Source organism: Nicotiana attenuata, unplaced genomic scaffold (assembly GCF_001879085.1).
Source record: "Nicotiana attenuata strain UT unplaced genomic scaffold, NIATTr2, whole genome shotgun sequence".
Taxonomy (NCBI): domain Eukaryota; kingdom Viridiplantae; phylum Streptophyta; class Magnoliopsida; order Solanales; family Solanaceae; genus Nicotiana; species Nicotiana attenuata.
In genome coordinates this window covers 4,358-31,830 of record NW_017677315.1, presented here as the reverse complement: position 1 = coordinate 31,830, position 27,473 = coordinate 4,358, and the positions used below count along the sequence as shown (strand labels likewise).

The 27,473-nt window shown below is 36.6% G+C and overlaps 1 protein-coding gene across 7 annotated transcripts; it reads left to right on the top strand.

The window, feature by feature from the left end:
* Positions 1-6,937: 6,937 nt before the first annotated feature.
* On the top strand, positions 6,938-15,534 carry LOC109221368 (puromycin-sensitive aminopeptidase). 7 transcript variants are annotated; one of them, XM_019385846.1, is made up of 34 exons: positions 6,938-7,063; positions 7,559-7,666; positions 8,127-8,204; positions 8,341-8,385; positions 8,484-8,624; positions 8,710-8,785; positions 8,962-9,038; positions 9,151-9,264; positions 9,382-9,456; positions 9,534-9,641; positions 9,746-9,958; positions 10,052-10,113; positions 10,208-10,235; positions 10,316-10,402; positions 10,504-10,529; positions 10,927-10,990; positions 11,073-11,153; positions 11,302-11,349; positions 11,470-11,488; positions 11,622-11,626; positions 11,729-11,740; positions 11,921-11,977; positions 12,080-12,189; positions 12,272-12,352; positions 12,436-12,619; positions 13,074-13,222; positions 13,310-13,448; positions 13,538-13,684; positions 13,783-13,864; positions 13,978-14,150; positions 14,415-14,525; positions 14,604-14,720; positions 15,103-15,174; positions 15,296-15,534. In XM_019385846.1, the coding sequence occupies exons 2-34, from the start codon at positions 7,589-7,591 to the stop codon at positions 15,374-15,376; spliced, it is 2,940 nt and encodes a 979-aa protein (XP_019241391.1). In that variant the 5' UTR covers positions 6,938-7,063; positions 7,559-7,588; the 3' UTR covers positions 15,377-15,534. The 7 variants fall into 7 exon arrangements, with proteins under 7 accessions (XP_019241391.1, XP_019241396.1, XP_019241394.1 ...); XM_019385851.1 differs by lacking the exon at positions 7,559-7,666 and having other exon boundaries at positions 6,940-7,063; positions 8,133-8,204; XM_019385849.1 differs by lacking the exon at positions 7,559-7,666 and having other exon boundaries at positions 6,940-7,063; positions 8,341-8,382.
* The last annotated feature ends 11,939 nt before the right edge of the window (positions 15,535-27,473 follow it).

Genomic DNA, 27,473 nt, shown 5'->3' with positions numbered 1-27,473 from the left:
TATATATATATATATATATATATATATATATATATATATATATATATATATATATATGTGTATGTATGTATATATATCACGTGTGGAAAAATATTAAGCAAGCTGGGACTCAAGAATAAAGTCTATTAGAAGATTAAATATTCGAAAATAAAATTTAAATGATACGAAAGAAAATATTGTAGTTCGCTACTCATAATCGCTTGAATATGCTAGAAATAATTTAGTTGCAATAGGAGTAGTATAATAGATTAGGGAATTAGAATTTTGAGTTTAATAATTACTTGTTGGGTTGTAACCGTTTTCATAATTATTCCAAGGCCCAAGAAGTTGTTTTTAATATTTTATTATTTTAAAACCTTAATATATAAGTATAATCTTCCCACGTAAATTTATTTGGTACAGTTCGATATGTTTTCAGTTTATATTTTGTAGAGCTAGATTGCTCTAGTTAGATTTCATTAGAATTTCTACACACTTAACACAATCTTTTCTTTTGTAGAGCCAGATTGCTCTAGTTAGATTTCATTAAAATTTCTTATATTGTTCATGTATTATCAAAAAGAACTTTTAATCTTAATTATTCTAAGTTATTTCCTCTTACCACCAACACGAACTTGAGATAACAAGTATCCACTGGACGAAACTCGTGGTTTCTTTAGTCTAATGAAAAATGAACCTAGTAGACGAGCCGGGGTGGGGTGGGGTGGGGTAGGTGGGGGTGGTTATCTATTTACTTAAAATTGTTTTATTTTTTGAAATGTAATTTATGCTAGTCATGCACATGCACTAGGAATGCACCTGGAAAGTGTTAAAAGAAGGATGATTAGGTTAATGCACAGTTTTTCATTACTCATAATTAGACCCATAATCAGCCAAAAAATTAAAAAATAAAAAGAATCAGTTTCTTTTTCTTGTTTGGTTATTTTTGCAAAACCAATGTAGCCTACCCATTAAATAATTTAGGTTTTATTAATCAAGCATATGCTTCTTGAATTGTTTATTCCCTTTAGTTTGAAAATTTTCAAACTTTTACATAATCCAAGAGAGGCTAATCCACCTTTGCTTGTTACTTTGTTTTCTAGCTTAGTTCTTAAACCCATGTGTGGTCATTTTTTAAACAGTAAAAGACAAACTCATTACTCTTTCAGTAACTCTATTTTGTTTTCAATATATATTAGATACATTTAGACCCCCTCCCCAGTATTATCCAAGATGAATTGGGTATCCCGAGTTCACTGGCCCGACTAATTTAGATTTGTGCTAGTCTATTTTAAGGAGAATATCGAAATTCCTAGTAGATATTAAAAGAAAAAAATGCAGTTCGGTGTACTAAGCTCTCACTATGCACAGGTCCGGGGAAAGACCGGACCACAGAGGTCTATTGTACGCAGCCTTACCCTGCATTTCCGTGGAAACAACCTCTTGCAGAAATGCATGGTAAGACTGCGTACAATAGACCCTTGTTGTCCGGCCCTTCACCTAACATCCCGCATAGCGTAAGCGTAATGTATTTTTTTCTAGTTTCTACTAGGAATTTTGCTATTTTTACGACTTGAACTCGAAACCTCTAATTAAGGGCGGTAGAATCTCGTTACATCCCTCGGTGATAATAAGATATATTATTGATGGATCATATTGGATACAATATAGTTAAGACATTTTATGAAAAATTTATAATTCAAAAAAAGAAGAAAAGAGACTTATATTTGTTTACCCTAGAATCCGGATAACAATTGAATTTATATGGGGTTTTAAGGATCCGTGAACTAAAAGATACAAAAGGTTTAGGTTGAGGAAAATAAAGATAAAGACTCAACAATTGCTGTTAAAGTAAATAACCGCAGAATATAATATTGCTTAGAACAATTGTGCTTGATAGCGTACAAGAATTTAGAGAGATGGTACTGTAGTGTAATGGTTTTTTCCCCCCGGTCCCCTCTTTATGGGGTCTTCTCCCCTTTTATACATTCTGATTAAGGGTAAAAATAAGGTAGGTAAATTAATTACATCGTGGATCCCTGTAATTACGCCTTAATGGCCTGAAGTGGTTGAGAAAATCACGTTTGGGCGAGATATCCGGCGACGCTTGGTTATCCGTTACGAGTCCGGCTTCCGACCTTGTGTGTTTCTCCATCCGGTGGTGACTCATATCGAGCTCTGCAACGGTCTCGAAATGACTCGACCTCGGTTGTAGACGTGGCCGTTGTTCTACCTTGCATCCAGGTCGGGTTCGATGGCCCCGACTTGCCCCGGACCGGACCCAACCCGGTCGGGCTCAAGCAAAAAGGGTATCACCCGATACAATATTGTAAGTAAAAGAACTAATATTTCCATTTAGATAGGCTACCAAAAGTATATTTTGCACTTATATTAGCATTATCTCTATCCTTTTTAGATATGAATATAAGAGGAAAAAGAAAAAAAGAACCACAAAAAAAAAAAAAAGGCAACAACCTTGAAAGAGTTGAACATGCCAGCATGTTTCTCTTTGTAATACTAAATTAGAGACAATGATGTCCTTTGATCTTATCTTAAGGTGGTTTTTAATTGCTTAAAACTAAATAAAATAATTTGAGAAGAAGAACTTAAGTAGATTGTTGACATTTTGGTTTGAATAATATAAAATCCAAAAATGTATGCACATCATATATTTTGTTTTAGATTCAATGAGTATACTTTATAGGTGCTTTTGATTTGTTTGAAAAGATTTTTGAAATATTCTTTTCCCACAAGATTTTAGATTTTTATTTATTTTTAACATAAAGGAGTAGTTAATAGATGAATATAGTAAATCATCTAAATAATAATAGTAAACATTTTACTGCGTTTGAACTTGTAATATTACGATTTAAATTGTTACCTTTTTTATTGCTGAATTTATGAACACACTTTAAATTTGTGAACATATGGAATATATTTTTAAATGGAGAGTATGGGACCAATTGTGGGTTGTCTCATTATTTCAAGCATAGTCTAAATTGGTCAGCAAAAGGAATTAAACGTCAAAAAGAAATAATTCAAACAGATTTTAAAGTGTCAAAAAAATTTCTATTTGAAGTGAAACAATGATGAATGGGCTGTCTCATTATTTCAAGCATATTCTTTCGTTTTCCCTTCCTTTTTTTTTTCTACCTTCTTCCCTCTCTTATTTAAGTCTAGCTAATTAATTAGATTGGTTTTGTAGTTAATGGATAAAATGTTAAAAGTTTGATGATAGCACAATTTTTTAATGGCTTTTTTCAGTACCTCATTGAAAAGGTGAATGTGTAGAAAACTATAACAAGGATTATTAAAACAAATACTCTATATATTTTAGTCGTTTCTAAAAATAATAGGCAATAAAATATATATATATATTTTTGTGTATATATATGTATTATATACATATAAGATACATATTTTAAACACTTTTTGGTTAACAAATACAATTAATTTTCGCCGAATGTTGCCCAGGATTATTTCTAGGGGTCTAGGATATGAATATTAGGGCTTAGCCAGTGAGAGTGAGACTAGCCCAGTTGTGCTATGATTTTTCCGGCCCATTTAAAATGAAGAATTTCCTGTGCAGGCCCAGTCAGTCCGTCAGCCTCGTGTTCTAGACTTAACCTGTGGGGCCGAAAATTAAAAAATCACAAAAAATAATTAATTAAATAAAAAGGAAAAAGGAAAATAATTTTTTAATTCTAAACTAAACAAAAATGAACAAAGAGTTTCCTTCTTCCATCCCTCGTAGGCTCGTAAAATCCCAAAAGAAAAGAAACTTATTAGCCTAAAGCTGAGTAGAAATGACACCAGGTAGCCACTCTAAAGGGATTATATTTTGGAATTAGCCAATACTGAATTTCAGTTTTTTTGTTCAATTCTTCGGGATACAGATAACCCGAATTATCTTAAATTAAAATTTTTAGTTTAAATTTTTAAGACAATATAAGTACTGGCTAATCCCTCAATAACAACCCTAAAAATGGCTGTTTGTGCACTTCCCGTTTAAGTTGAACTTATGGACAATTTGTCTTAAGTTGTAGCTTCTAGTCGAGTTTTCTCAGAGAGCAATTTAATGGACCGGGTTGGACTCGTATTTCAGAGAATTAGAGCATGCTGCTCGAACCGCGATATTGTGGGAAAAATTTGAAATAGCCAGATTTACAATTGTTAATTAATAAATAGCCATAATTTTAAAAATAATAGGAACTTAGCAACTTTTTCATGTAAAGATAAAATTTGAACAAAAACGTCCGTAAAAATCCCGAAAAATTCTAGCATAATATGTTGGAGTTTGAATTTTTTACATATGAGATTCGAGCATAATATGCTGGAGTTCCAACATAGTATGCTGGAAGTTTATACGCAGGAACTCCACAATCCAGCATATTATATTGGAACTTTCCATGTGCTGGAGTTCCAACATAATATGCTGGAAATTTATACGCATAAGCTCCAAAATCCAGCATATTATGCTGGAACTTTTTGTGTTTCAGCAAAATAGCGGCTATTTTTTAATGGCTTTGCAAACACTGACATTTTTCAATTATCAATCTGAAAACTGACTAGCCCCGTAGTATTTTTTTCGATATTGTGTCGTGATCTCTCCCCGGTTCTCTTTGACGGTAGGAAAATTATGATCGGGACAACAAATCAAAAGCTATGGAACTTTAGTATTGGTCTTTTGTCGTAGTTCATGAAATGCATTACATGTTTTGTAATGGTTATATTCAGGGGCAGACCTAAGTTGGTTCAAGCGGGTTCAGTTGTACCTGCTTCGTAAATTTATTATTTGTATTTGTATGTGAAAATTATTTTTTTAAGAAACACAATTTAGGATAAATACATTAAAAGCCTGTTTGGATTGACTTAAAAAAATGTCTTTTAGATTAAGTGCTAAAAAGTACTTTATAAGTGCTGGAACTTGTTTTATAAATAAGTAGTTACATGTTTGGATAAAAATGCTGAAGCTTAAAAAAAAGCTGTTGAAGTATTTGATAAACAAGTGCTAGTAAGTACCTTTTCTGTTAAAAAGATAGAAATATCCTTAAAGCTGTTAATTCATAAAAGTACTAATACTTGAGCAAGTACTAATTAATTTATCTCTTGCAACAATCAACAAATTAAATGAAGCATTATGACCCAAAACATTCTCACTATGTATGAATTGCTGACAGATAATCATTAAAAATGCAAAATATATGGAAGCCACATTTGAATAATTTTCGCATATGTTCTGCTTCTAGCCAATGTAGTTGGATGCTTAAGAATAATTCTCTATTAATATCTAGCAAAAATTCCTTAATTGGTGGATTTGACATTAGTGCATACCACCTCAAAATTTCACTCAAAATCAAAAAGGAAGAAAGATAAAAAGTAATCTGGAGCTGAAGTTGGGGAAAGTTATGGAAGAAGAGAAGAAGAACGCAGAGGTTGCAACAAGAATCGAGAAAAAGAAAGGATAAAATGTAATATATTTGGTCAAAGCAATATGATTTTTAAGCCAATGTCGAAAAAGTTGGGTTTTCCAACTTATTGATTTTGGCTTTTTAAAAGTAGATTTAAACTTTTTTTTTTTTATTTTTTTATTGCCAAACACTTCCACAAATTAAAAAGTACTTAAAAACTGGTTTGACCAGCTTTTAAGCCCATCCAAACATGCTCTAAGTTGAACCCCGCTCGACAGAAACAGTAGTCTGGAGTTCGAATCTGGACTCTTGAATTTCACTGCTTTACCTATTTTATCATTTTCTCATAAGCATAGATTAAAAAATTATTGTAATGATTTTGACAGGAACAATAGTCAGGCCAGTTGGTTCTAACGGGTTTAGGAGAGGTTTGGAGTTCGAATCTAGGGTCTCACATTTCATTGCTTGCCTTATTCTCATTTTGTCATATCCTCCCCACTGTTTTTTTTTAATTTTTTGTTTTACTTTAGCTAACTTTCATAGTTCCGGATTTCTTATACTATAAAAATTATAAATCTACTTTAGTTTATATTTTTATTCTATTGTTATCTTTTTTAATAAATTATTTATTATAATGAATATTTCACCACTTGTTAGATTTAATCAATAAATAGAGTTTGATGTTTTGGTATAGATTGAATTGATTTTGTAACGTAATATTCAAAAGAAAAGGTTCAATAAATTGTCAAATTTGAAAAAGCAAACACATATGGTGTTTACTTTTTTTTGTTTAAATGCTTAACAAAACAAAGAGGTCATGAAGCAAAATAAAGAGTAGAGGGAAAGACTCTATTGTTATGCCTTTATTGTTTTTACTGTCAAATGATGTCGATGACTTTAGTTTCTGTCTGAATCCGCTGCACAAAATTTCTGGGTCCGCCACTGGTTATATTTAGAGCTCTCATATTATTTAACAAGAAGACGTTAATAACATTTCTTTCAGCTGTATTATCGTAATCTTCATAAAATTATAAGTATAATGCAAATACGATGAAACCAAATGAATATCAACTTTATCAGCTCAAAGAATCACAACAATATATGTTCTCATTATTCGTTCTTTAACTTTTTAATAACCGCAATGAATCCATGAATATTAAGGAGCAAAAGCCATGATTTTTAACGAGATTGTTTTTCTAGGTGATACAACGTTACACTAAAACTCAATATAGTAATTATAACTTAAAATCAAAATAACATAATATCTCATTATATGAATCAAAATTTGATTAATTAAATTTCTTTAGGCCAATTGCCCATTATTTGTTTCCTCTAAACCAAATTAGATATTTTTTTTCTCAAAACCTACATTCTTTTCCTCAACAAAAATCCTGCCCAAAAAACTTGAAAAAGAAAAAAACCAAACCGCCAAAAAAAAGAAACCAATCTTATCACAGTAGTATTAAAATTAGCTGACCAATGGGACCCTTTTCTTGAAAAACAAAAAAACCTGAATTTTAGTGAAAATACCTAGTACTCCACTATAAAAAGACAGTACTCCTATGTAATTTTGCATATGTTACTTCACAGATCACAAATATCTCCATCTTTATTCCAGGAATTATTTCGTGTTCTTGCTCTGTTGATCAACCCTTTTTGGATCATCAACAGAGGTAAACTACTAATTTTAAGTTTTTCAATAATCTTTTTTGATTAATTTCTGGTAGTATTTCAATTTTTAATGTCCTTTTTATTGATTTATCTTGTCCATATTCTTAGATTATCCATTTATCTCCCACACCCTTTTAAGAGCCAATGCTTCTCATATTTTACTAGGGTAGTAGTAGTCTTTTCTTCATCTGAAGGATTTTTTTTGTTTGCTGTCCAAATTTAAGCCACCTGGGTTTGCCTTGTTATTTGTAAAGATTGAATCTTTATAAGGAACTTTTACCTGGGGTTGCCTTATATTTTGTAAAGATTGAACCTTTATAGGAATTTTTAACTGGGGTTGCTTTTATATTCTTTAAAGATTGGATCTTTATAGGGATTTTTTTTTCTTTTGGTAATATTGATTACTGAACTAGCTGGGTTTGCCTGTAAAGATTTAACCTTTATGGGGAATTTTTGAGAATTTTGATTGTTGAACTAATTGTTATTATCAATAGTAGATTACTACTTAGGCGTTGTGTGGTTTGCCGATGGCTCGGTTGGTTCTACCGTGCAAGGCTTCAAGTTTGTCGAAGACATGTCTCTTGGGTTTGATCTCCAATGCTCCTGTGATTATCCAACTCCCTTTTCTTCATTGTATAAGCAAATAATTCACAACTTGAAAGTCCTATTAGTTATTTGAGTCACGTAGGTGTAGTGTGTATGTTTTGTTCTTTTTCTTTGTCATGTTTTATACTAACTGAACAAGTAATACTTCCAGCTTTATCAATTTTGCTGTTTCCTAACTAAGTCCGTTGAGGTGTACCGATTCTTTGGCACTAGGAAAAGCTTATCGTTTTAGGTTTCTGGCTTTATATGAATTATGAAGTACTTATAGTTGGTTCTAGTATTTCGCTCACACTTGTAATAATTATTTTAATCTTCGGACGTTCTTTAGGTGTTTGATTCTCTGTCTTCCTTCTTTGATGTGCTAATGCTGCTTTTGACTTATATTTAGTTAATGTAAGATACTTAGCATTTAATGACTTGTTGTCGCCTGAAGAACTACTTTCCATTCTTTCTCTGTAGTTTCAGCCAAGTTGCCGTGTTACTTCAGTTGTGCGCTCGAGGAATATCTGTAGATACAAACAATACATCAGTTCGGAGGTTTGTGAATATTTTCTTGACTGGCTTGTGCAAATTGCATTGCTCATCTGCTTTTGGTTTTTAATGCATGTCTTGCTTTGTCTAGTGCATCTTTTCCTCTTTTCCTATATTCAGTCTTTGTGCTTTTTGCAACTAGGTTGCGCATTGGAGGAGGTGTCAAATCCCACGTTTTCCATTGGTTGTAAGCTATTATGTCCATATTTTAAGCTTACTAGGCTATTTTGGCAACAATGCTTTTCTGTGCTGATGTTTCTTTTGTATGTTGTGGATGTTTCCCAGCAACCGAGAAGAACTGACCGGAGATTAATCTGTTCAGTTGCAACTGAACCTCTGCCAAAAGAAGTAGAAGAAACCAAGATGGAAGCTCCAAAGGAAATATTTTTGAAGGATTACAAACAACCTGACTACTATTTTGACACGGTATATCCCTTGATCTTGACCTTAATCTTGGTAAAGGTCTGGATTTTTCTCCTTGTTTTATGAGACTAAATCAAATAACTATTAGGTGGATCTGAAATTCTCACTGGGTGAGGAAAGTACGTTCGTCGCTTCCAAAATTGCTGTCAGCCCCAGAGTTGAAGGTAAATCTTGTTTTGGATTTGTTTATTTTTTATCCATAATACATTTTTGCCACGTTTTGTTGGGTTGATATACTTGAACTAAATGATAGATGCTTTGGCTGATTGAAGCTTCTCAAGTATTTCAATAGTTGTATTATTCCAGAACTCACATTTTGTTGCTAATTTATCTTGAACAGGTCAGTCTTTCCCACTTGTGCTAAATGGGCAAGATTTAAAGTTGCAATCTATAAAGATCAATGGCAATCCATTGAAGGTACTTATCAAAGTCGTGATCGTACAATGTCCAAAGATGTACATAATTTTTTATTACACATATTCAGCTGATGTTACTTTTGCTCGTAAATGATACACTTAATATGCTTCAGGAAGAAGATTTCCACTTGGACTCGCGCCACCTGACTCTTAAATCTCCTCCAAGTAGCAAATTCACCTTAGAGATTGTGACAGAAATATATCCTCAGAAGAACACATCCTTAGAGGTGAAATAGGAGGGCAGGATTTTGTCTTATTTGCAATCTTTTCTTGCATTTCAAATTTCAGTAATACTATGAATGGTTTCTATGCTTAGAGTACTGACATTATCGTATTTACTTCAGGGGCTTTACAAGTCATCAGGGAATTTCTGTACCCAATGTGAGGCTGAAGGTTTCCGTAAAATTACATTCTATCAGGTATGCCATTTTTTGTCCTCTACGCTGTTATCGTCTTTCCTTGAATGCTTGCTAATTGAGATCGTTTCTACCATTAGGATCGCCCTGACATTATGGCTAAATACACCTGTCGCATAGAGGCAGACAAATCCTTGTACCCTGTATTGTTGTCAAACGGAAACCTTATAGAGCAAGGAGATCTAGAGGTACATTTGGATCGTGCTGTACTTTTTGCTGAAAGTTTTTTTTATTGTAACCCTTATGGCACTCCAAATTATTCCTCTCACTTTTTCTTTTTTTTTTCTTGCAGGGAGGAAAACATTTTACTGTTTGGGAGGATCCTTTCAAGAAGCCCTGTTATCTTTTTGCGTTGGTCGCCGGTCAGTTGGAGAGCAGAGATGATACATTCACAACCCGTTCAGGCCGTAAGGTCTCCCTGAGAATCTGGACCCCTGCACAAGATCTGCCCAAGACAGCACATGCAATGTATTCGCTGAAGGCAGCTATGAAGTGGGATGAAGATGTGAGCTTTTCAGTTTTTTGATAAACATCAAGTTGGATATCTTCTGTTGTCTGATGGTCTTATGGCAATTTTCTTTGTTAAATTTTCTAACAGGTTTTCGGTCTGGAGTATGACCTGGATCTTTTTAATATTGTTGCTGTTCCTGATTTTAACATGTTAGTTTTCTGTTTTCTTCACATTATCATTTTTCTGCCACCCCCTAAAATTTTTATTTTTATGATCATAATTTGGTTTTTATCTCATTGCCAGGGGAGCGATGGAAAACAAGAGCTTGAATGTATGTTATTTGAGATGTTATTGCATTGTTCTATTTATGACTTTTTCTTAACTAAGCCTAATTGCTTAACTTTGTTACAGATATTCAATTCCAAGCTTGTCCTGGCATCCCCAGAAACCGCGACTGATGCTGATTATGCGGCAATATTGGGTGTGATTGGACATGAGGTGTGTGATATCTTTCATTAGCTACTGAAAGTCATAAACTTTATCTTGTATGCAGATTCTTGAAATACTGAATAAATTACCATTTCTTGTCGTCGTTGCAGTACTTCCACAACTGGACTGGCAACAGGTTTGTCATTTACCGAATCCCCCCTTCTCACAGAATAAAAAGCTATTTAATATATTAGTTAACATTTTCCATTATATTACTATTCGTATCTTCTAGCTCCTTTGGTGCAAATTGGATGATGTTAACATGACCATGTTACTCGAATTCCTCAACACACTTCAGGAGTTATATGCCTTTTTTCCTGTTCTCTGTAGACAATTAGCTCCTTATTGCTGCTGCTTCTGATGAGCAATAAAATGCATATGTTTCTTTCAAGAAAGACTTTAAACTTAAATTTTTTAGTTAAATCAACTCCTCTGCTTTTACAATTGGATACAAGGTAGTTTACTTGTTTGCTGTATACTTTGATAGTATTCTTGTGTCTATATTATAGTATTAACTATTGAGCTCAATGCAGAGTTACCTGTCGTGACTGGTTCCAGCTCAGCTTAAAGGAAGGACTTACTGTTTTCCGTGATCAGGTTGGATGTATTACTTGAGAACATAGATACATGAATATTTTGTTTTAGCTTTAACTTACAAGTTCTTGAATGATTTGTGCAGGAGTTCTCATCTGATATGGGAAGCCGTACCGTGAAAAGGATTGCTGATGTTTCAAAGCTTCGAATGTATCAGTACCCACAGGTTTCAAAGAGTTCTTTCGAGTTGTTGTCATTATAATATTCCTGCTTCTTATATTTATACATGGATTGCCAAATCAATATGCTCCAGAATGAGCGACTGACTTGTGGATGACTAGTTACATGTGCTAACTGGTATCCTGATTTTGTAGGATTCTGGTCCAATGGCTCATCCTGTCCGGCCGCATTCTTATATAAAGGTACAATAATCTCTTTTACTATGGATGATTCTTGTTTAGGAAATGCTGGCCCCCACCTTCTTTGAGCCACCTGCTTGGAATGTTTGCTCATTCTTCTTTTCCACCTTTTTTTGTTGACAGATGGATAACTTCTACACAGGCAAGTTTCAATTAATTGTCTACATTGAGAGGAGGTTTGATTTCGTTTGAGCCAATTTTGATGATATTTCTTGTTACTGATGTTTGGTTGTGACGGGCTGGTTTGGCTTTTTGGATGATTCATGAACATGCAGTTACGGTAAGATCCTGGTTATCAATGTTCTAACTTTATGTGCTGGTATCTCTCGTCTCCAGGGTATTTATTAACTAGTGTTCCTTTGTTCCATTTTCCCTTTTGCAGGTTTATGAGAAGGTAACTCTCTTCCTCTCTTGCCACCTCATGCTGCATTTCGCGCCTCCTGTTTTCTTTTCCTCCTTATTCTGTGCCACCACATCCGTGAACTTATGTGTGCTTGCAATCCTTTCGTGCTTATGCATGTGTAAGGGAATGTTTTGATTCACCGTCGAGTTATTTCACTTTTTTCATTATCAGGGAGCTGAAGTGGTCAGGATGTACAAAACTTTGTTAGGGAGCCAAGGATTCAGAAAAGTAAGAAAAAGATAATCTCTTGCCTATTTTTTGTAGTTACAGACAATTGATTTTCGCACTTTGACAGTCTTGAAAATCTGATATACCTCCTTTTCCTTTCAGGGCATGGATTTATATTTCAAGAGGCACGATGGTCAAGCAGTAACATGTGAAGACTTTTTTGCTGCCATGCGAGATGCCAACAATGCAGATTTCGCTAATTTCTTGTTATGGTAACAATTCCTCCTTCCTGTCGTTCGAACTAAAATTCGTGATTCTCTCAAAGTTGAGCTTTTAAATGAAACATAAATGCAGGTACTCACAAGCTGGGACGCCTGTAGTGAAGGTTACAACTAATTATAATGCTGAAAGCCACACTTTCTCCCTCAAGTTTAGGTAAAAACATAGAACGGATATTTCGCTTAGATTTGCAGACCTTTCTGGTTTAGGCTGACATACTTCATCTGATGTTTTACTAGTCAAGAGGTGCCTCCAACCCCCGGCCAGTCAGCAAAAGAACCTATGTTTATTCCTGTTGCAGTAGGTCTGCTAGATTCAAGTGGCAAGGACATGCCTCTATCCTCCGTTTATCATGATGGGAAATTGGAAAGTTTTGCAAGCAGTGGTCAAAATGTGCACACTACAGTTCTCCGCATAACAAAGGTTGGTGTAGAATTTTAATAGACTTGTTCCAGTGCATTCCACTTGATTAAACTATATACTTGGCATGTGGCTTCTATAATTTTTCCCTGGGAAAATAAGAAATACAGCAAAGATTACTTCAAATGTCACTCATTAACTTAATTGTTGATATTACCAATAAAACAACTAGCTTGTGTAAGATTGCTGAAGTTGGTAAAGGTCTTGAACGGATTCGTACAATATTCTAATTTTGAGTTTGTTTAATACTCCTACATAGAAATTAGAATATATATTTTTTCTCTTGTTTCAATTGATGGTTAGGGAACTGAAATAAACCTCAGACAGCAGTATTGGCTTATATTCTGCTAATTGTAGATTAGTCTCATTGCAGTAGATGATAAGTTTGATCAAATAAATATGCTTATGCAACTTTTAATAAGGATGTAATAAAGGATTTTTTGCTTGTACCATGCAGAAGGAGGAGGAATTTGTGTTCAATGACATATCTGAGAAGCCAACACCATCTATATTACGAGGCTTCAGTGCTCCCATCCGGCTTGAGTCTGATCTCACTGATAGTGATCTGCTTTTCCTTCTTGCTCATGATTCTGATGAGTTTAACCGGTTTGTATTTTCTTGATCTCTCGTCCGATATCTTTTAGCTAATCACAAATTCGAAATAATCAAAGACTAATGTTATTTGTTCCTTAGTTGGGAGGCGGGACAAGTCTTGGCAAGGAAGCTGATGCTCAGCTTGGTAGCGGATTTCCAACAGAATAAGGCTTTGGTTCTTAACCCTCAGTTTGTGCAGGGGATCAAAAGCATACTCACCGACTCAAGCTTGGATAAGGTGCTTACCCCACCTCTTTTCTTGTAGAAATGTGTGTTTCATGTCGGAAGAAAAAGGTTTTGCTAATTGGTTTTGTTGTATCCTTTCAGGAATTCATTGCAAAGGCAATAACTTTGCCAGGTGTAGGCGAAATCATGGACATGATGACAGTTGCTGACCCGGATGCTGTTCATGCAGTCCGGACTTTCATCAGGAAGCAACTGGCTTCTGAATTGAAAGAGGAGCTCCTTATCACTGTAATGCCAGTGTTACTTTTCTTAATACTGATTCTCATTTCACTTGAAAAGTTCTTAATGGAAAAAAATAATTATATAACCTGAAACATACTTTGCAGGCTAAAAACAACAGGAGCTCTGGCGCATATGAGTTTGATCATAACAATATGGCACGACGTGCTCTTAAAAATATTGCTCTTGGTCCGTTTCATGTGTATTCTCGTTTTGTTTCTTCTTTTCTCTCTAGATACAGTGTTTTTTCGGAACTTAATATTTGACAAATTGCAAATCCACTGTCCTCATTTTGTCTACAGCTTATCTTGGATCGCTTGAAGGCCCAGAAATTACAGAACTTCTATTGAATGAATACAGAAATGCCACAAACATGACAGATCAGTTTTCAGCTTTGGTGGCTATTGATCAGCAACCTGCAATTCGTGAAGAGATTTTGGCTGATTTCTACAACAAGTGGCAGGATGACTTCTTGGTAACATCTCTATGCCTCTAATACCTGCACCTCGACTTGATATCATCTTTGGGCCCATAAAAGGAAACCTGCAATTTTCTTGCGTTAGGACTGATTGTCCTCCGGCCCTGTTCTTGCCTTCGAATTGTTGATTAACCGACTTGTTACTTTAAATTATTCATCTCTAGTTTAAACAAGTGGTATTACATTGCAATCTTTGCGATGTTGTAGTGATATGAACAAGATAAGCTTGAAGAAATCTTTGTCTCGCTCTTTTTTCCGTAGGTTGTAAACAAGTGGTTTGCGCTTCAAGCTATGTCAGACGTGCCTGGTAATGTTGAGAATGTCAAGAAACTTCTAAACCATACAGCCTTTGACCTGCGTAATCCAAATAAGGTATGTGCTTTTCTAGTTTGATGTTTTTCTAGTTTATGTCAGTTACAAGATGTGATGTTTTATTTTGGACAAATGCAGGTTTACTCATTGATTGGAGGATTTTGTGGGTCGCCTGTCAACTTCCATTGCAAGGATGGCTCCGGCTACAAGTTCTTAGGGGAACTAGTGGTGCAGCTTGACAAGATAAATCCACAGGTCTCTTAAAAATACTGTTCAATTGTTTTTGGTCTCTTTGGAACAACAGTTATAATACATGCAGAGGCAGAGCCAGGATTTGAAGTTTTGGATTCGGGATCTGTTAAGTTACTGGGCTTTTAATTAATAATTTATACATATTCAATAGATTTCTTAAGACAAATATAGGATTTGGACCAAAGCTACTGTGTTTGGCCGAATCACTAATCTAAACTCTAGCTCCGCCCTGAGCACACAAACAATAATGTAGAAGTATACAACAGCAGAAACTAGAGATGACAAAACTTAGAGGGATTTCCTCACTTCAATCCAGTATTTAACTAACGACGGTTTTACAGTAGTCTGAGAGAGCGTTAAAATTTCTTTTTCTACTGGATGGCAGGTGGCTTCAAGAATGGTGTCAGCGTTCTCTAGGTGGAAGCGTTATGATGAAACACGACAAAGTCTTGCTAAGGTTAGTATCGGCTTGCTCAAACATCATACATCTGTATGTCTTAAGTTTCTGTGGAACTTCCATTTGAGTGTGTGTTTGCATAGAAGTCAAATGACTAAAGAAGTAAGCTTATGTTTTACAGGAACAATTGGAGATGATCTTGTCTACTGAGGGTCTCTCAGAGAACGTGTTCGAGATTGCATCCAAGAGCTTAGCAGCTTAAATTTTTCTTCATTTTCCGCTTAGCTGAACTGTTCTTGTTATTCTGAACAGGCTATAATGATTAAGGGTTTCAGAAAACATTTAGAAACAGATCACAGACTCGGTTTAACGTTCAGTGCTTAGTGAATAAATGTGTTTTATACTTGCATTCTTGCATCAGTCTCTTCTCCTTCTCAGCTTCCACTAGATTGCCTTATGTGTGTAAATATCTATTGTTAAGAATCAATGTATACACAGTCAAACCTCTCTATAATAGCCTCATTGGTTCCGGTTCCGGTTAGAGGATATATATTATTATACCATACCGTAAAAATCGGTTCCTAGAAAAATCCGGCTTTTATGGTGAAGGGTTGTTATATAGGGATGCTGTTATAGAGAGGTTTGACTGTATATGCAATAAGCTGATACCCCAAAGTAACAGTCAAACCTCTCTATAATAGCCTCATTTGTTTCAATATATTTTGGTTGCTATAGTGAAGTGTTTATATATATAGATGGTTTTTATAGTAAATGGTTTTTATTTATGGATGTTATAGAGAGGCCTGACCGTATATGTAATATAATAAGCTGATAACCCTTGTAGACAATTAAAAGTAAATGTCAAATTGTAGTTATGACAATAAAATACTAGGTGATTTCTTTCGATCTGCCAAACTCTTGCTCGGGAGGTATCAGGTAACTAGTGAAATAGTGAGGTGCATGCGAATTGGCTCGGAGACCACCATGATAAAAAAGAAGTTAAGCTTTCAAAACAATATTCTTAGAAAAAATCACAATCTGAATTGTGTCAATAGGTCAACAATGTCTACATATAATCTTGCATACTCTATGAAATAAATCTAAGTCTATGTAATTGACCTAGACACCATAGTTAGCATAAAAGAGAAAAATTTAGGGTTAAAATAAATTGAATTTTTGAATTACTTAACGGAAAAATTAGCCTGTTTAAAATTTGTTATGGTCAAAATCTATTGTGTTAAGGTGGATTCGTTACCGCTTCATTCAGTCTATGTGAACTGTGAAGTGTGCTTGATTAAGCTGAAATGCTGAATGAACACTGAGTTTTAATAGGCGTTTGGACATAAGAATTGTAAAATTGCGGGAAATCAAGTGAAAATGGTATTTGAATATTAGAGTTGCGTTTTGACATGAATACAAATTGGAGCTGTTTTAGAATTTTTGTGAGTGATTTAAAGCGAAAATTTTGAAAAATAGCCTTTTGGAGTTTCTCAAATTTTCAAAAAAAGTCCAAAATTCAACTTCAAGTGAAATGTGAAATTTTCATGGCCAAATACTGACTCCGAAAAAAAGAAAATTTTTCCAAAAAAAAGTGATTTTTTAGGGGTATTATCACTTTTAGCCCGCCCCAGAAACTATTTACATCTGGTAACCGAAAGTGCATAAAATTGTATAGTTTTTATATATAACATACCGAATGTATATATATACAAAAAATATATAAATTTTATACATTTTTCGGCTATTATTTTTACAGCGGTTATAGAATGTTATTTTTTTATGGCTAAACAGCCCCTTAATTAAACTCATACAATTCAAAAAGTTAGAGGTGATTATTATTTTTTAATGGGTGTAAGTTAACATCTCGATTTGCCTGTTTATAAAGTTTGAAAAAGTCATAATTGGCTTTAAAGAAAAAGAAAGAAAATCGCATCTAGTGATGTGCAGATTGATACAAGAAATTTCCTCCTCTTGACACAAACATTTTGACTGTTTGACAAGAAAGTTCAACTGTTTCTTATCAGTTTACAAAAATGACGGCAGAGGCAAATAGTAGGGATACTAGGAAACAAATTCTAGGATCCTAACACTTGTATTTTGGTCACAAAACTTAAAGACTTTAGGTTTTAAATGTGATATCTGGATCTGTGAATTTTAACAAGTCTTTGAAATTAGAATTTAGAAAATCTTTTAAAATACATTAGCTTAGGGAAAGAAATTGTGTTTATATTACCTTTTTAGAATTTGATTTTCGAGAATATATTTGTTAAATTTTGTGAAGACTTACCTTTGAGTTATGGTCTTGTTAGCTTGTTCACATATTGACTAATTCGTCGAATACTTATTATCTTCTACCATCATGAATAGTGAGTAACTTTGCTCAAATAATGTTTTGGTTAGATTTCAAACTTTACTTTTTTGTATGGGTCGAAATCTGCTCATGCGTGGATCAACCGTAAAAGGAATGGCGAGGGGTCGATTGAGCCATGGTCGTATTCATAAGACGTCATAACAGCGAGTATCTCGGCTACGACCGGGGTCGAACTATCTGAAAGGTTGTACAACGAGGCATATGCCGTGACATTTAAGGGGAACGACCCAACGCTCAATGAACAGACTAAGGCCCTCTGGCTAAGAACCGTTGAATAAAAGGGAATAATTGCTATATAAATAGGGAAAGTACATCAAGAAAGGGGGGCTGGCTCCTTAAAAAAAGAGAGACAGAAGAATAGAAGAGGACCTCTGACAACAATGGAGTGAAAGTCTAGATCTTGGTTGCAAATCTTTCTAACCGTCATTGCTGAATCAATAAAGATAGATCCCTTAGCTATCAATGGCATTCCTTCTTTTTCTTCTTCGCTCTTACATTATGGAACAATGCATCAAGAATGTAAGCTTGTCGTTTATGTTTGATATCTTTTATAACCTTAAAAAGAGTTATAAGTTTGATTATATTCTGTTCTCGCATTTAGCATGCTTTCATCTAGAACTAATTATTCCTGGCTAAAATGTATCCTTCATTTTCTCATTAATTAGTTTAACAAAGGGATTGACACTTTTTGATCAAACAATTTGGCGCCGTCTGTGAGGATGTCTTAGCCAAAATTTTAGTTTCCTCTAGATCTAAAACCAGCCAGAGTATCACTTCCCGGCTGTCATAGCCTCACAATCTCAGTATAGACACCAACTCTAAAAAGTGATAGATAAGCTTTTGAGATAACCAAAATAATCTGGGTCAGATCTCTACTTGAAATCGAAATTAGGTCCAATGTCTAGGCAAAACCCATGCCTCGCTTGTAGTGACAGGTTCGGCACGTCGTGTGAGTACTCAAAGTGGGATTATGGCCACTACGCACTTAGCACGCCCGCAATCCTGCTTGTCGTATTTACTTTAAATACCGACCTGTATTCACACCTCGAGGGAAGGAACGATAGCCTACTGTGTGATTCTTTGAAATAACGGGTATGCCCTGCCTTGTTTTCGTACCCATACGCACTATGTAATTTACGAACAGATATGACATGTTTCTCTTATTGTTTACGCATATCGGACGGGATCGAACTGGGACTCGATTTCGAGATCCCCACAGGCAAAGTAGGTTGAACTCACGAGAAGCCCGGACGCGACTAACGTCAAAGCCAAACACGGCTACCGAATTCGGAATCGCCATTCGAGCACGGGACGAAGCAAGCAACTCTACAATGCCCTTCCCCCTCGCCGACTTACCAGGTCAAGGTAATGGGGCATTTTCGTTTGGATCTAACTTGTCATTTTTCTCTTTTTGGAACGGGCAAGGAATACAAGCATTCTCACAGGCACACGAACAAGGAACAAACGCCACCGAACGTACCAAGCAGAACCCTCCACACCATGCCGTACTTCAATAACATACAAACGACGGAAAAATGAGCTGGTATTATTAAGAAAATCTCTATGAGCTGGGACTAAGCGATGAGCCCGTGGAACGTACTGTCCCTCCGACACAAGCAGAACTTGAACTCGAAGAGCTTGCATGTATGTTCGCCATGGCAATCTTACGCCAATTCAGCCGACTAAATATTGCGAATCCCGTCTGAAGTTCGTTTAGTCCCAGGGTACCCGGAAGCCCAAGCGATAAGTTCGTCGCTCGTCCCAATCACGGCCTCTCCAGGTCAAGCTAAGAAAGGACTAGGTAAACTGGGACTCCATCGACACATACACAATGCAACGACGCGCAATATTCTCCAATAAAAGCGAAATCAAACAAACCGGGACTCATCCTGACGCGCAATATTCTCCAATGAAAGCAAAAGCAAACAAACCAGAACTCACCCCAACGCACGCATAAACAATGCAAAAATAAGTGATGTTCTCCAATAAAAGTAATGCAACAGGCAAACACGCACCATCACCAAGTAAAAGGGAAATTCGACTACGCTCGAATTAACATCCTTACAGCCATCGGCCATTGCCAAATGGGTTACAATTCGACCTCGCTCGAATTAACACCCTTACGGCTATCGGCTATCGGCCATCGCCAAATGGGTTACAATTCGATCTCGCTCGAATTAACACCCTTACGGCTATCGGCCATCGCCAAAATGGGTCACAATTCGACCACGCCCGAATTAACACCCTTACGGCCATTGGCCGTCGCCAAATAGGTTACGATTCGACCTCGCTCGAATTAGCTCGAATTAACACCCTTACGGCTATCGGCCATCGCCAAAATGGGTTACAATTTTACCTCGCTCGAATTAACACCCTTACGTCTATCGGCAATCGCCAAATGGGTTACAATTCGACCTCGCTCAAATTAACACCCTTGCGGCTATCGGCCATCGCCAAAATGGGTTAGAATTCGACCTCGCTCGAATTAACACCCTTACGGCCATTGGCCGTCGCCAAATGGGTTACGATTCGACCTCGCTTGAATTAATGCCCTTACGGCCGTTGGACATCGCCAAATGGGTTACACTTCGACCTCGGTCGATTTAACACCCTTACGACCATCGCTAGGCGAAAGTAAATTTCAACCTTGCTCGAATTACTTCACATTCGACCTCGCTCGAATTACTTCATGTTCAACCTCACTCGAATTACTTCACATTCGACCTCGCTCGAATTACTTTACATTCTACCTTGCTCAAATTATTTCACATTCGATCTCACATGTATCGCTCTAAGCACGACCTCATTCCAACCCCCAAGTAAAAATCAGGTACTCATTGCGGGAAAGTCCGAAGATCTTTTTCAAGAAAAAGAGGGGAGAAGGGAGAAAGAAAGTCAAAAGATACATAACCCAAGGCAAAGCGACTATTTATTCATAAAATGTACATACGCAACAACTGCGCCTTACAAAAGGCCAAAAGCGGGCCCCCAAGAAAAAGATGATAACAAACAACAACAAAAACTAAGTACAAAAGCTGCAAGAATTTTTTTCACTCGGTATCGTCTCCACCGCTGTTCTCCCCAGCATCTTCGTTAGAAGGAAGTCCATCTTCGATCTCAGCATCCTCACCGGCCTCCGATGTCGCAGGGTCGTAGCCGCAGGCAAGTCGAGCCTCGCGTGCCTGTGCCCGAGCATCTTCGGAAGCGGCTTCAGAAACATTCCCCGCCTCCCACAAGCCCTTGTATATATCTCGTTGGACCTCAGCATGGACCCATAGCTCATACAAACGGCGGGGGACGGTAGCAGAGGCAGATTCTTGATGGATAGCCTGGGCCAATAGTTGCGCCTTCTCGGCCTCAAGAGCCACGACCCGGTCTCCCATGCTCGAAGGTTCCCGATCAATTTCACCAATACGCTCCTCGAGCCGCGCCTCCCTAAGTGTGGTCGTTGCCCTCTCAGATTCCTACTCAGACCTGAGGACGCGAATAATATCTTCCAGCGCCCTCGCCCTCGCCCTCGCCCTCTCTATAGCCGACACCCGAGCCTCCTCGGCTCTCTCTAACTCGATCACCTTCTTTTCTAGCTCGGCCACCTTCTCCGCCCATTCTGCACTCAAATCGGCGACCCTGGTGGCGTTTTGTTCAAGCTCGGCTTGCAAAGATAGCACCTTCTCCTGAAGGTCTTCACACTCCGCCGCAACCCCTTTGCCCACTTTGAGCTCCTCGAGCTTGCTGCATCTGTGGATAGACCGCATCAATTCCTCGTCCCTTTTCTCCAACTCTTCCCTAACGGACTGAGTGTTACCGCCCGCCCTAAGCTGTGCATGCTTCTCACGGCACTTGTCGCAGCACCGATGATACTTTGCGGCCATTTTCAAAAAGACTTCGGCCCTAGTCTCAGCCCTACGAGCACTTTCAATCTCCAGCATGTAAGTCTGCAAACAAGAGCCAGAAGAAAAGGAGGGGAGGCATCATCGAAGGCAAAATAGCACAAAATAAAGAAAATGGCAAAAAGAGATTCACCCTCAAGGCCATCCCGACCACACCTTATGACAAAGCAGAATCCTTGATCTCCCGAAGAGACTCACTTTCGGCGGCAGAACATAGAAGGTCGAATTGAGGCACCAACTCCAACGTGTCCTCCAAAAGGTTAAAATCCGATGGAATCTCGAGCACACGAGAAGGACATTCCGCCCTTACATTGACCCTGGTAAAGCCTTCCTCGAACTTTCCTCGTATCCTTAGGGTCAATTCGAATCCGATTCATAATCATCCACCACCACGCCATTCCCCCTTTCATTAGCCGAATAGGGGGCACGGTTCTGTCGAGATGACGATGGGCCGCTCGGAACAATCACGGCAACCCTCGAATTATGTCCCCCCGCTAAGGTGGTCTCCTCCACAACCGGAATAGGAGTCGCCTCCGCACCCCGGCCGGTGTCACCATCGGCTCCAGATATTGCCAAAGTAGGGTCGCCCCTCAAGGACGTCTCAACCAAAGACGCCCCCTCTGACAACCTCCGCCTCTTTGGCGGTGCCTCTTCGCTACTGTTATGAGAAAGCTCGCCCGTTAAACGGACGACGAGAACCGGAGTATCTGACCGAGGAGCAACCTCCAAACGAACGGGCCAGGTCACCGACGTGGTCTGCCGCGCAACCACACGGTGGGTGCTCTCATCCGCAGGTGCCCTTTGAACGGGTCGGACAGATGAAGCCGACTGGCGAAAAGCGAGCGCAGGAGCCCTCGTCCTTCTCACTCCCCTCTGACCTACCAATGAGAAGAGATTTAATCAAGCAAGGATAAGGTGAAAGAAAATACGGAGCAAAGAACAGAGTAACGGGCCACAACTCACCAACTCACGAACAAGAGGCTTGCGCCCGAACTTCTCATGGAAAGGTGGCCATTCACGAATCCCCACCGTATGGGGAAGAATCGCGCCCACCCACTCGCGAATATCAGCAACTGGCGGAGGAGGTACTCTCGGCTACAAGAACATAAATAAACCCTCAACGAGGTCATTAAAGGAAGACGAGCGACAACCATCTTAAGAGAAAATGCATGAAGTAAAAAGAAAAGAAAACCTACGGGCGAAATTCCATGTCTCAGGAAGCCCTGTCGGGTTCGACACGACGTGCTCTGTTCGAATGTAGAAAAAGCTCTACCAAAAGCGGCGATTTGCCTTGTCGTCCATTTTCACCACCAAACTCTTGGTTCCTCGGTAACGCGTGTGAATCATTGTACCCCGAGGAAAAGCTTTTACGCGTGCGGAGAGAGTTGAGCCGGGCACACCTCATAGAAGCGGCAGAAATCCACCACCAAGGAAGGAAGGGGAAGCGTGTTCCCGATGATAAAGGGATACGCATAAAACGCGTAGTAGCCCGGGTGGTGTAAATGCACTATGTCCCGATCCACCGACACCATTTCAATATGATCGGGGATCCCCCATTTGGCTTTGAATGCTGTGAGCTCCGCAGCATCCATCATGGAAGGAACGGGCTCCGGCTCGTCTCCAGCAGGGCTATTAAAGTCAGTCCTCGCCTTCCCCGGGCGGGGGCCCACCTCATCCACCGTCAGAAAGACCAAATCCTCCACCATCTCCACCCCTCTTCGATTAGGGGTGCATCATTTTCCGGCACCGGAACATCAGCACTCTATCGGAGTTAGAAGAAGCACTAGCCATTTTCTCTTTAACCGAAAGAAATGAGAATGATAAGGGAAAAATGTGGTGGTCACAGCAAATCCTAACGGAATTAGAAATTTAAGAAACTGGGGAAGAAGAGTTGCAAAGTTCTCTCTTGAACGATTAAGAAGCGTAACATTCAAATGAGGGATTCTCCCCTATTTATAGGGACATAAATGCTCCGAGCGGGAAAACCAAGCGCCTTCCAGTTAAAAAACTAAAAGGGCACGAGAAACGATGCAAAGAATAGTAAACGTGCGCCATAATGACGCATGAGAAACATTAATGACATTCTGAACTAACGTAACGGTCTGACGCAATTCTCGAAACGTCACGTCGCTTCCTCGCCATGAGGTGCTCGCTTCTTGCACAAAGCGTTCAGATGTCTCCTTCTCAAATCAACAGAGTCCGCCCATGGAGTTCGCCAAGAAGCGATCTCAATAGGCGGAGGGACTAACTACATGGGTCTAAATCTGACCATGCGTGGATCAGCCTTAAAAGGAATGGCGAGGGGTTGACTGAGCCATGGTCGTATTCATAAGACGCCATAACAGCGAGTATCTCGGCCGCGGCCGGGATCGAACTATCTGAAAGCTTGTACATCGAGGCATATGCAGTGACATTTAAGGGGAATGACCCAACGCTCAAACAGACTAAGGCCCTCTGGCTAAGAACTGTTGGATAAAAGGGAATAATTGCTATATAAATAGGGAATGGATAACAAGAAAGGGGGGTTAGCTCCTTCAAAAGAGAGAGATAGAAGAATAGAAGAGGACCTCTGACAACACTAGAGTGAGTCTAGATCTTGGTTGCAAATATTTGTAACCGTCATTGCTGAATCAATAAAGAGAGTTGCCTTAGCTATCAATGGCATTCCTTCTTTTTCTTCTTCGCTCTTACATTATGGAACAATGCATCAAGAATATAAGCTTGTCGTTTATGTTTGATATCTTTTTTAGCCTTAAAAAGAGTTATAAGTTTGATTATATTCTGTTCTCGTATTTAGCATGCTTTGATCTAAATTAATTATCCTTGGCTAAAATTTATCCTTCATTTTCTCATTAATTAGTTTAACAAAGAGTTTAACACTTTTTGATCAAACACTTTTATGATTTACTGACAACAACAACAACAACGACCCAGTGAAATCCCACTGGTGGGGTCTGGGGAGGGTAGTGTGTACGCAGACCTCACCCCTACCCCGAAGGAGTAGAGAGGCTGTTTCCGAAAGACCCTCGGCTCAAGAAGACAAAAAGACAAAGACGACAATATTAGTAACACCACCGAAATAATATGAAACAAATATGACAAACATGACAAATATGACAAATAGGAACGATATGAAATAAACTAGTAGTCGTACTTGCGCGATGCGCGGTCAATATTAATTAAATTAAATTGTGATCGGGCTTGTTTGAACATATTAGATCATATTGCTTTAATAAATTTCAATTGTCATCTTATTTGTTAATATGATATATCCAATAATAAAATCTCCATAAAACTAAAGGGACTTATATAGTCATTGAATACTTTTTTGGTCCTATATTTTCTTTATTCTATTATCCAATGCTTAGTACTTTTACATTGTTAATAAAAAAATTAGCAAATTACTTTGTTTAATATTTTTGTCTGCTCACTTTCTTTTTGTAATATAAGAGAAGATATATATTTTATTAATCTTGAAATATTTTTTATTTTAAATTTTATTATGTTATTGTCTGTAATATTATCTAAATTTTAATTAATAAAATCTCTACTGAATTAAAGGGACTTATATAATCATCGAATAACTTTTTTGTTAAGTGTTTTTCTTTAATATATTATCCAATATTTAATGTAATTGCATTGCTAATAGAAATTTTGCTAGCATATTACTTTGTTTAATATTTTTGTCTACTATTTTCTTTTAAATATAATAGAAAATATATATTTTATTACTCTTGAAATATTTTTTTATTTTAAATTTTATTCTAATGTTTTCAATAATATTGTCTGAATTTTAATAAATAAAATATTAAAATTTTTGTATGCTACTTTCTTTTTATAATATAATAGAAGACATATATTTTATATTTTATATTTTATTCTATCATTTATGATAATATTTTCTGAATAAATAAACATTTTATTTTAAAAAAGAAAAAGTTTTTTTTAAAAAAAAACAAAGAAATTCTGGATTTGGCATTTTTTTATTGAAAATAATTTTAAAACTCCAACTTGAAACTACTCTCCAATTTGAATGGAAAGTTTTTTCTTTAATTTTTTCGTTTTTATTATAACATATTTTATCTTATTATTTTATATATTTTTAAATTCAAAAATAATAACAAATAACTAATTATTAACTGTTTATGTCATGTGACTTTTTATTAGGCTGCCACTTGACTTACCAAGAGGGCTTGTTCCTCTCCTTTTAATAATATATAAATACTATAGCTAGTCATTATCAGTTGCCTAAATTTAGGTCTAAATACTCATCTTCCCCACCAACTTTTTAAAAATATCTCCTGGTTGTTTTATTTAATAATCTAAAGAACCTCTAGCTTCTGACACTTGGCTTATGAGAAGAGAAAAAGAAAAGAAAATGGATTAGGAGGAAATAAAATATATATTCACCGTAGAAGCAGTCACTAATGCTTACGTTAGTGTAGGTTGTTTGTATTATATCCCTTGGGGTATAACCCTTCCCCAGATCTTGCGTGAATACGAAATGCTTTGTGCACCAAGCCGTCCTTTTTATTTTGATTGATACTTATTCCTCCATTTTCGGTTGCCTTATTCGAGTACTTGTGTTATTATTTGTTGCTACGACTTTTTTTTTTTCAATCTTTTCTTGAGTCGAGGGTCTTTCGTAAATAAACTTTCTAGTTTTTTAATATAGGGGCAAGATCTGCGTATACTCTACGCTCCCTAGAACCCACTTATAAAATTATACTGGGTTGTTATTGTTGTTATTCCTCCATTTGGGTTAAAGGAATTAAGCGAATAAAAGGAAAATAGAAAAAAGAGGCTAGGGAATTTTCTCTTTTAATTTGATGAAATTTAGCTTTCACTTTCCTCGTGTATAGGGATGATCATGGTTCGATTTGGATCGGTTTTTCCCTTAAAAGAAATCAAACCAAGTAAGTCGGTTTTTCAAATATTAGAACCAAACCAAACCAATTAAGTCGGTTTTTTCTCGATTCGGTTTATATTGGGTTTTGTCGGTTTTTCGGTTATTTGTCGATCTTTTCTTAAATATAAAACATACACTACCAAACACATATTCCGGCGACCACATTTTCAACGTAACACTATCAAATCAATTGCCCTTTGAGAAATCTATTATTTATCAAAATATATTGATGATAATTGAATCAAAGAGTGATGAATAATCTAAAGATTCAATTAAAAAAATATATTATTTTTAACACAAAATGGATTCTTACCCTTAACAAAAGAAAACTACCAATCAAACAAGAATGTAAAGGTAAAGAACTATACTAAAAGTGTAAACTATTAACATTTACCATTAAATTTTTGAAACTTTGTATAAAATATACATATATATAGGTGTAATAATAAATTTGAAATAGCTACTCATATAGTCGGTTTGGTTCGGTATTTTTTTTTTTTTCTGGTTAAAATCAAAACCAAACCAAATTTGATCGGTTTTTAAAATTCAAAACCAAAACCAAAACAAACCAAAAAGTATCGGTTTTTTTGGTCGGTTTAATTTGGTTTTCGGTTTGGTTCGATTTTTCGGATTTTTATGAACACCTCTGCTCGTGTAGTTGTGAATGAGAGAATGGTATTACTATCGACTTAAAAAGATGTCATATTTTGTCATTTTTTATATGATAGGACGAGATATCCTTCTATGATTAGGGCAATTTGTAGGTTGGGACCATATTTCATGGATTGCTCTTCATCATTAGTGAATTAAGAATAAGGCAATTCTTATTTAATTTAATCTCCAAAGCATTATCCATAACTCTTTCAGTTCACATATTAGTTAAGATTATAATACAAAAATCGTTTATGCGATGATTCATAATAAACAAATTATTATATGGTGGTTAATAATAATAAAATGTTATACATGAATTATCTACCGTAAAGGTATTTTCATCATTAAATAATTTAATTATCGTATTATTAATACACATATTCTTATTTCACATTTTATCTCGCAATAATACATTAATTTTCACATTTATTAATATTATTAAGTAAACATGCATTAGTTATGACGCCAATTATTTTATCTTGTGCATCCAAACAACTATAGTCATTTTATGTGCGTGAAAAAGCGCGTAAAAACT

Coding starts and splice junctions, on each gene's coding strand:
- LOC109221368 (XM_019385846.1), top strand. CDS start 7,589: ATGGCTCGGTTGGTTCTACCGTGCAAGGCTTCAAGTTTGTCGAAGACA. Junction 8,786..8,961: donor TGTCAGCCCCAGAGTTGAAG/GTAAATCTTGTT, acceptor TATCTTGAACAG/GTCAGTCTTTCCCACTTGTG. Junction 12,620..13,073: donor CAGTTCTCCGCATAACAAAG/GTTGGTGTAGAA, acceptor TGTACCATGCAG/AAGGAGGAGGAATTTGTGTT.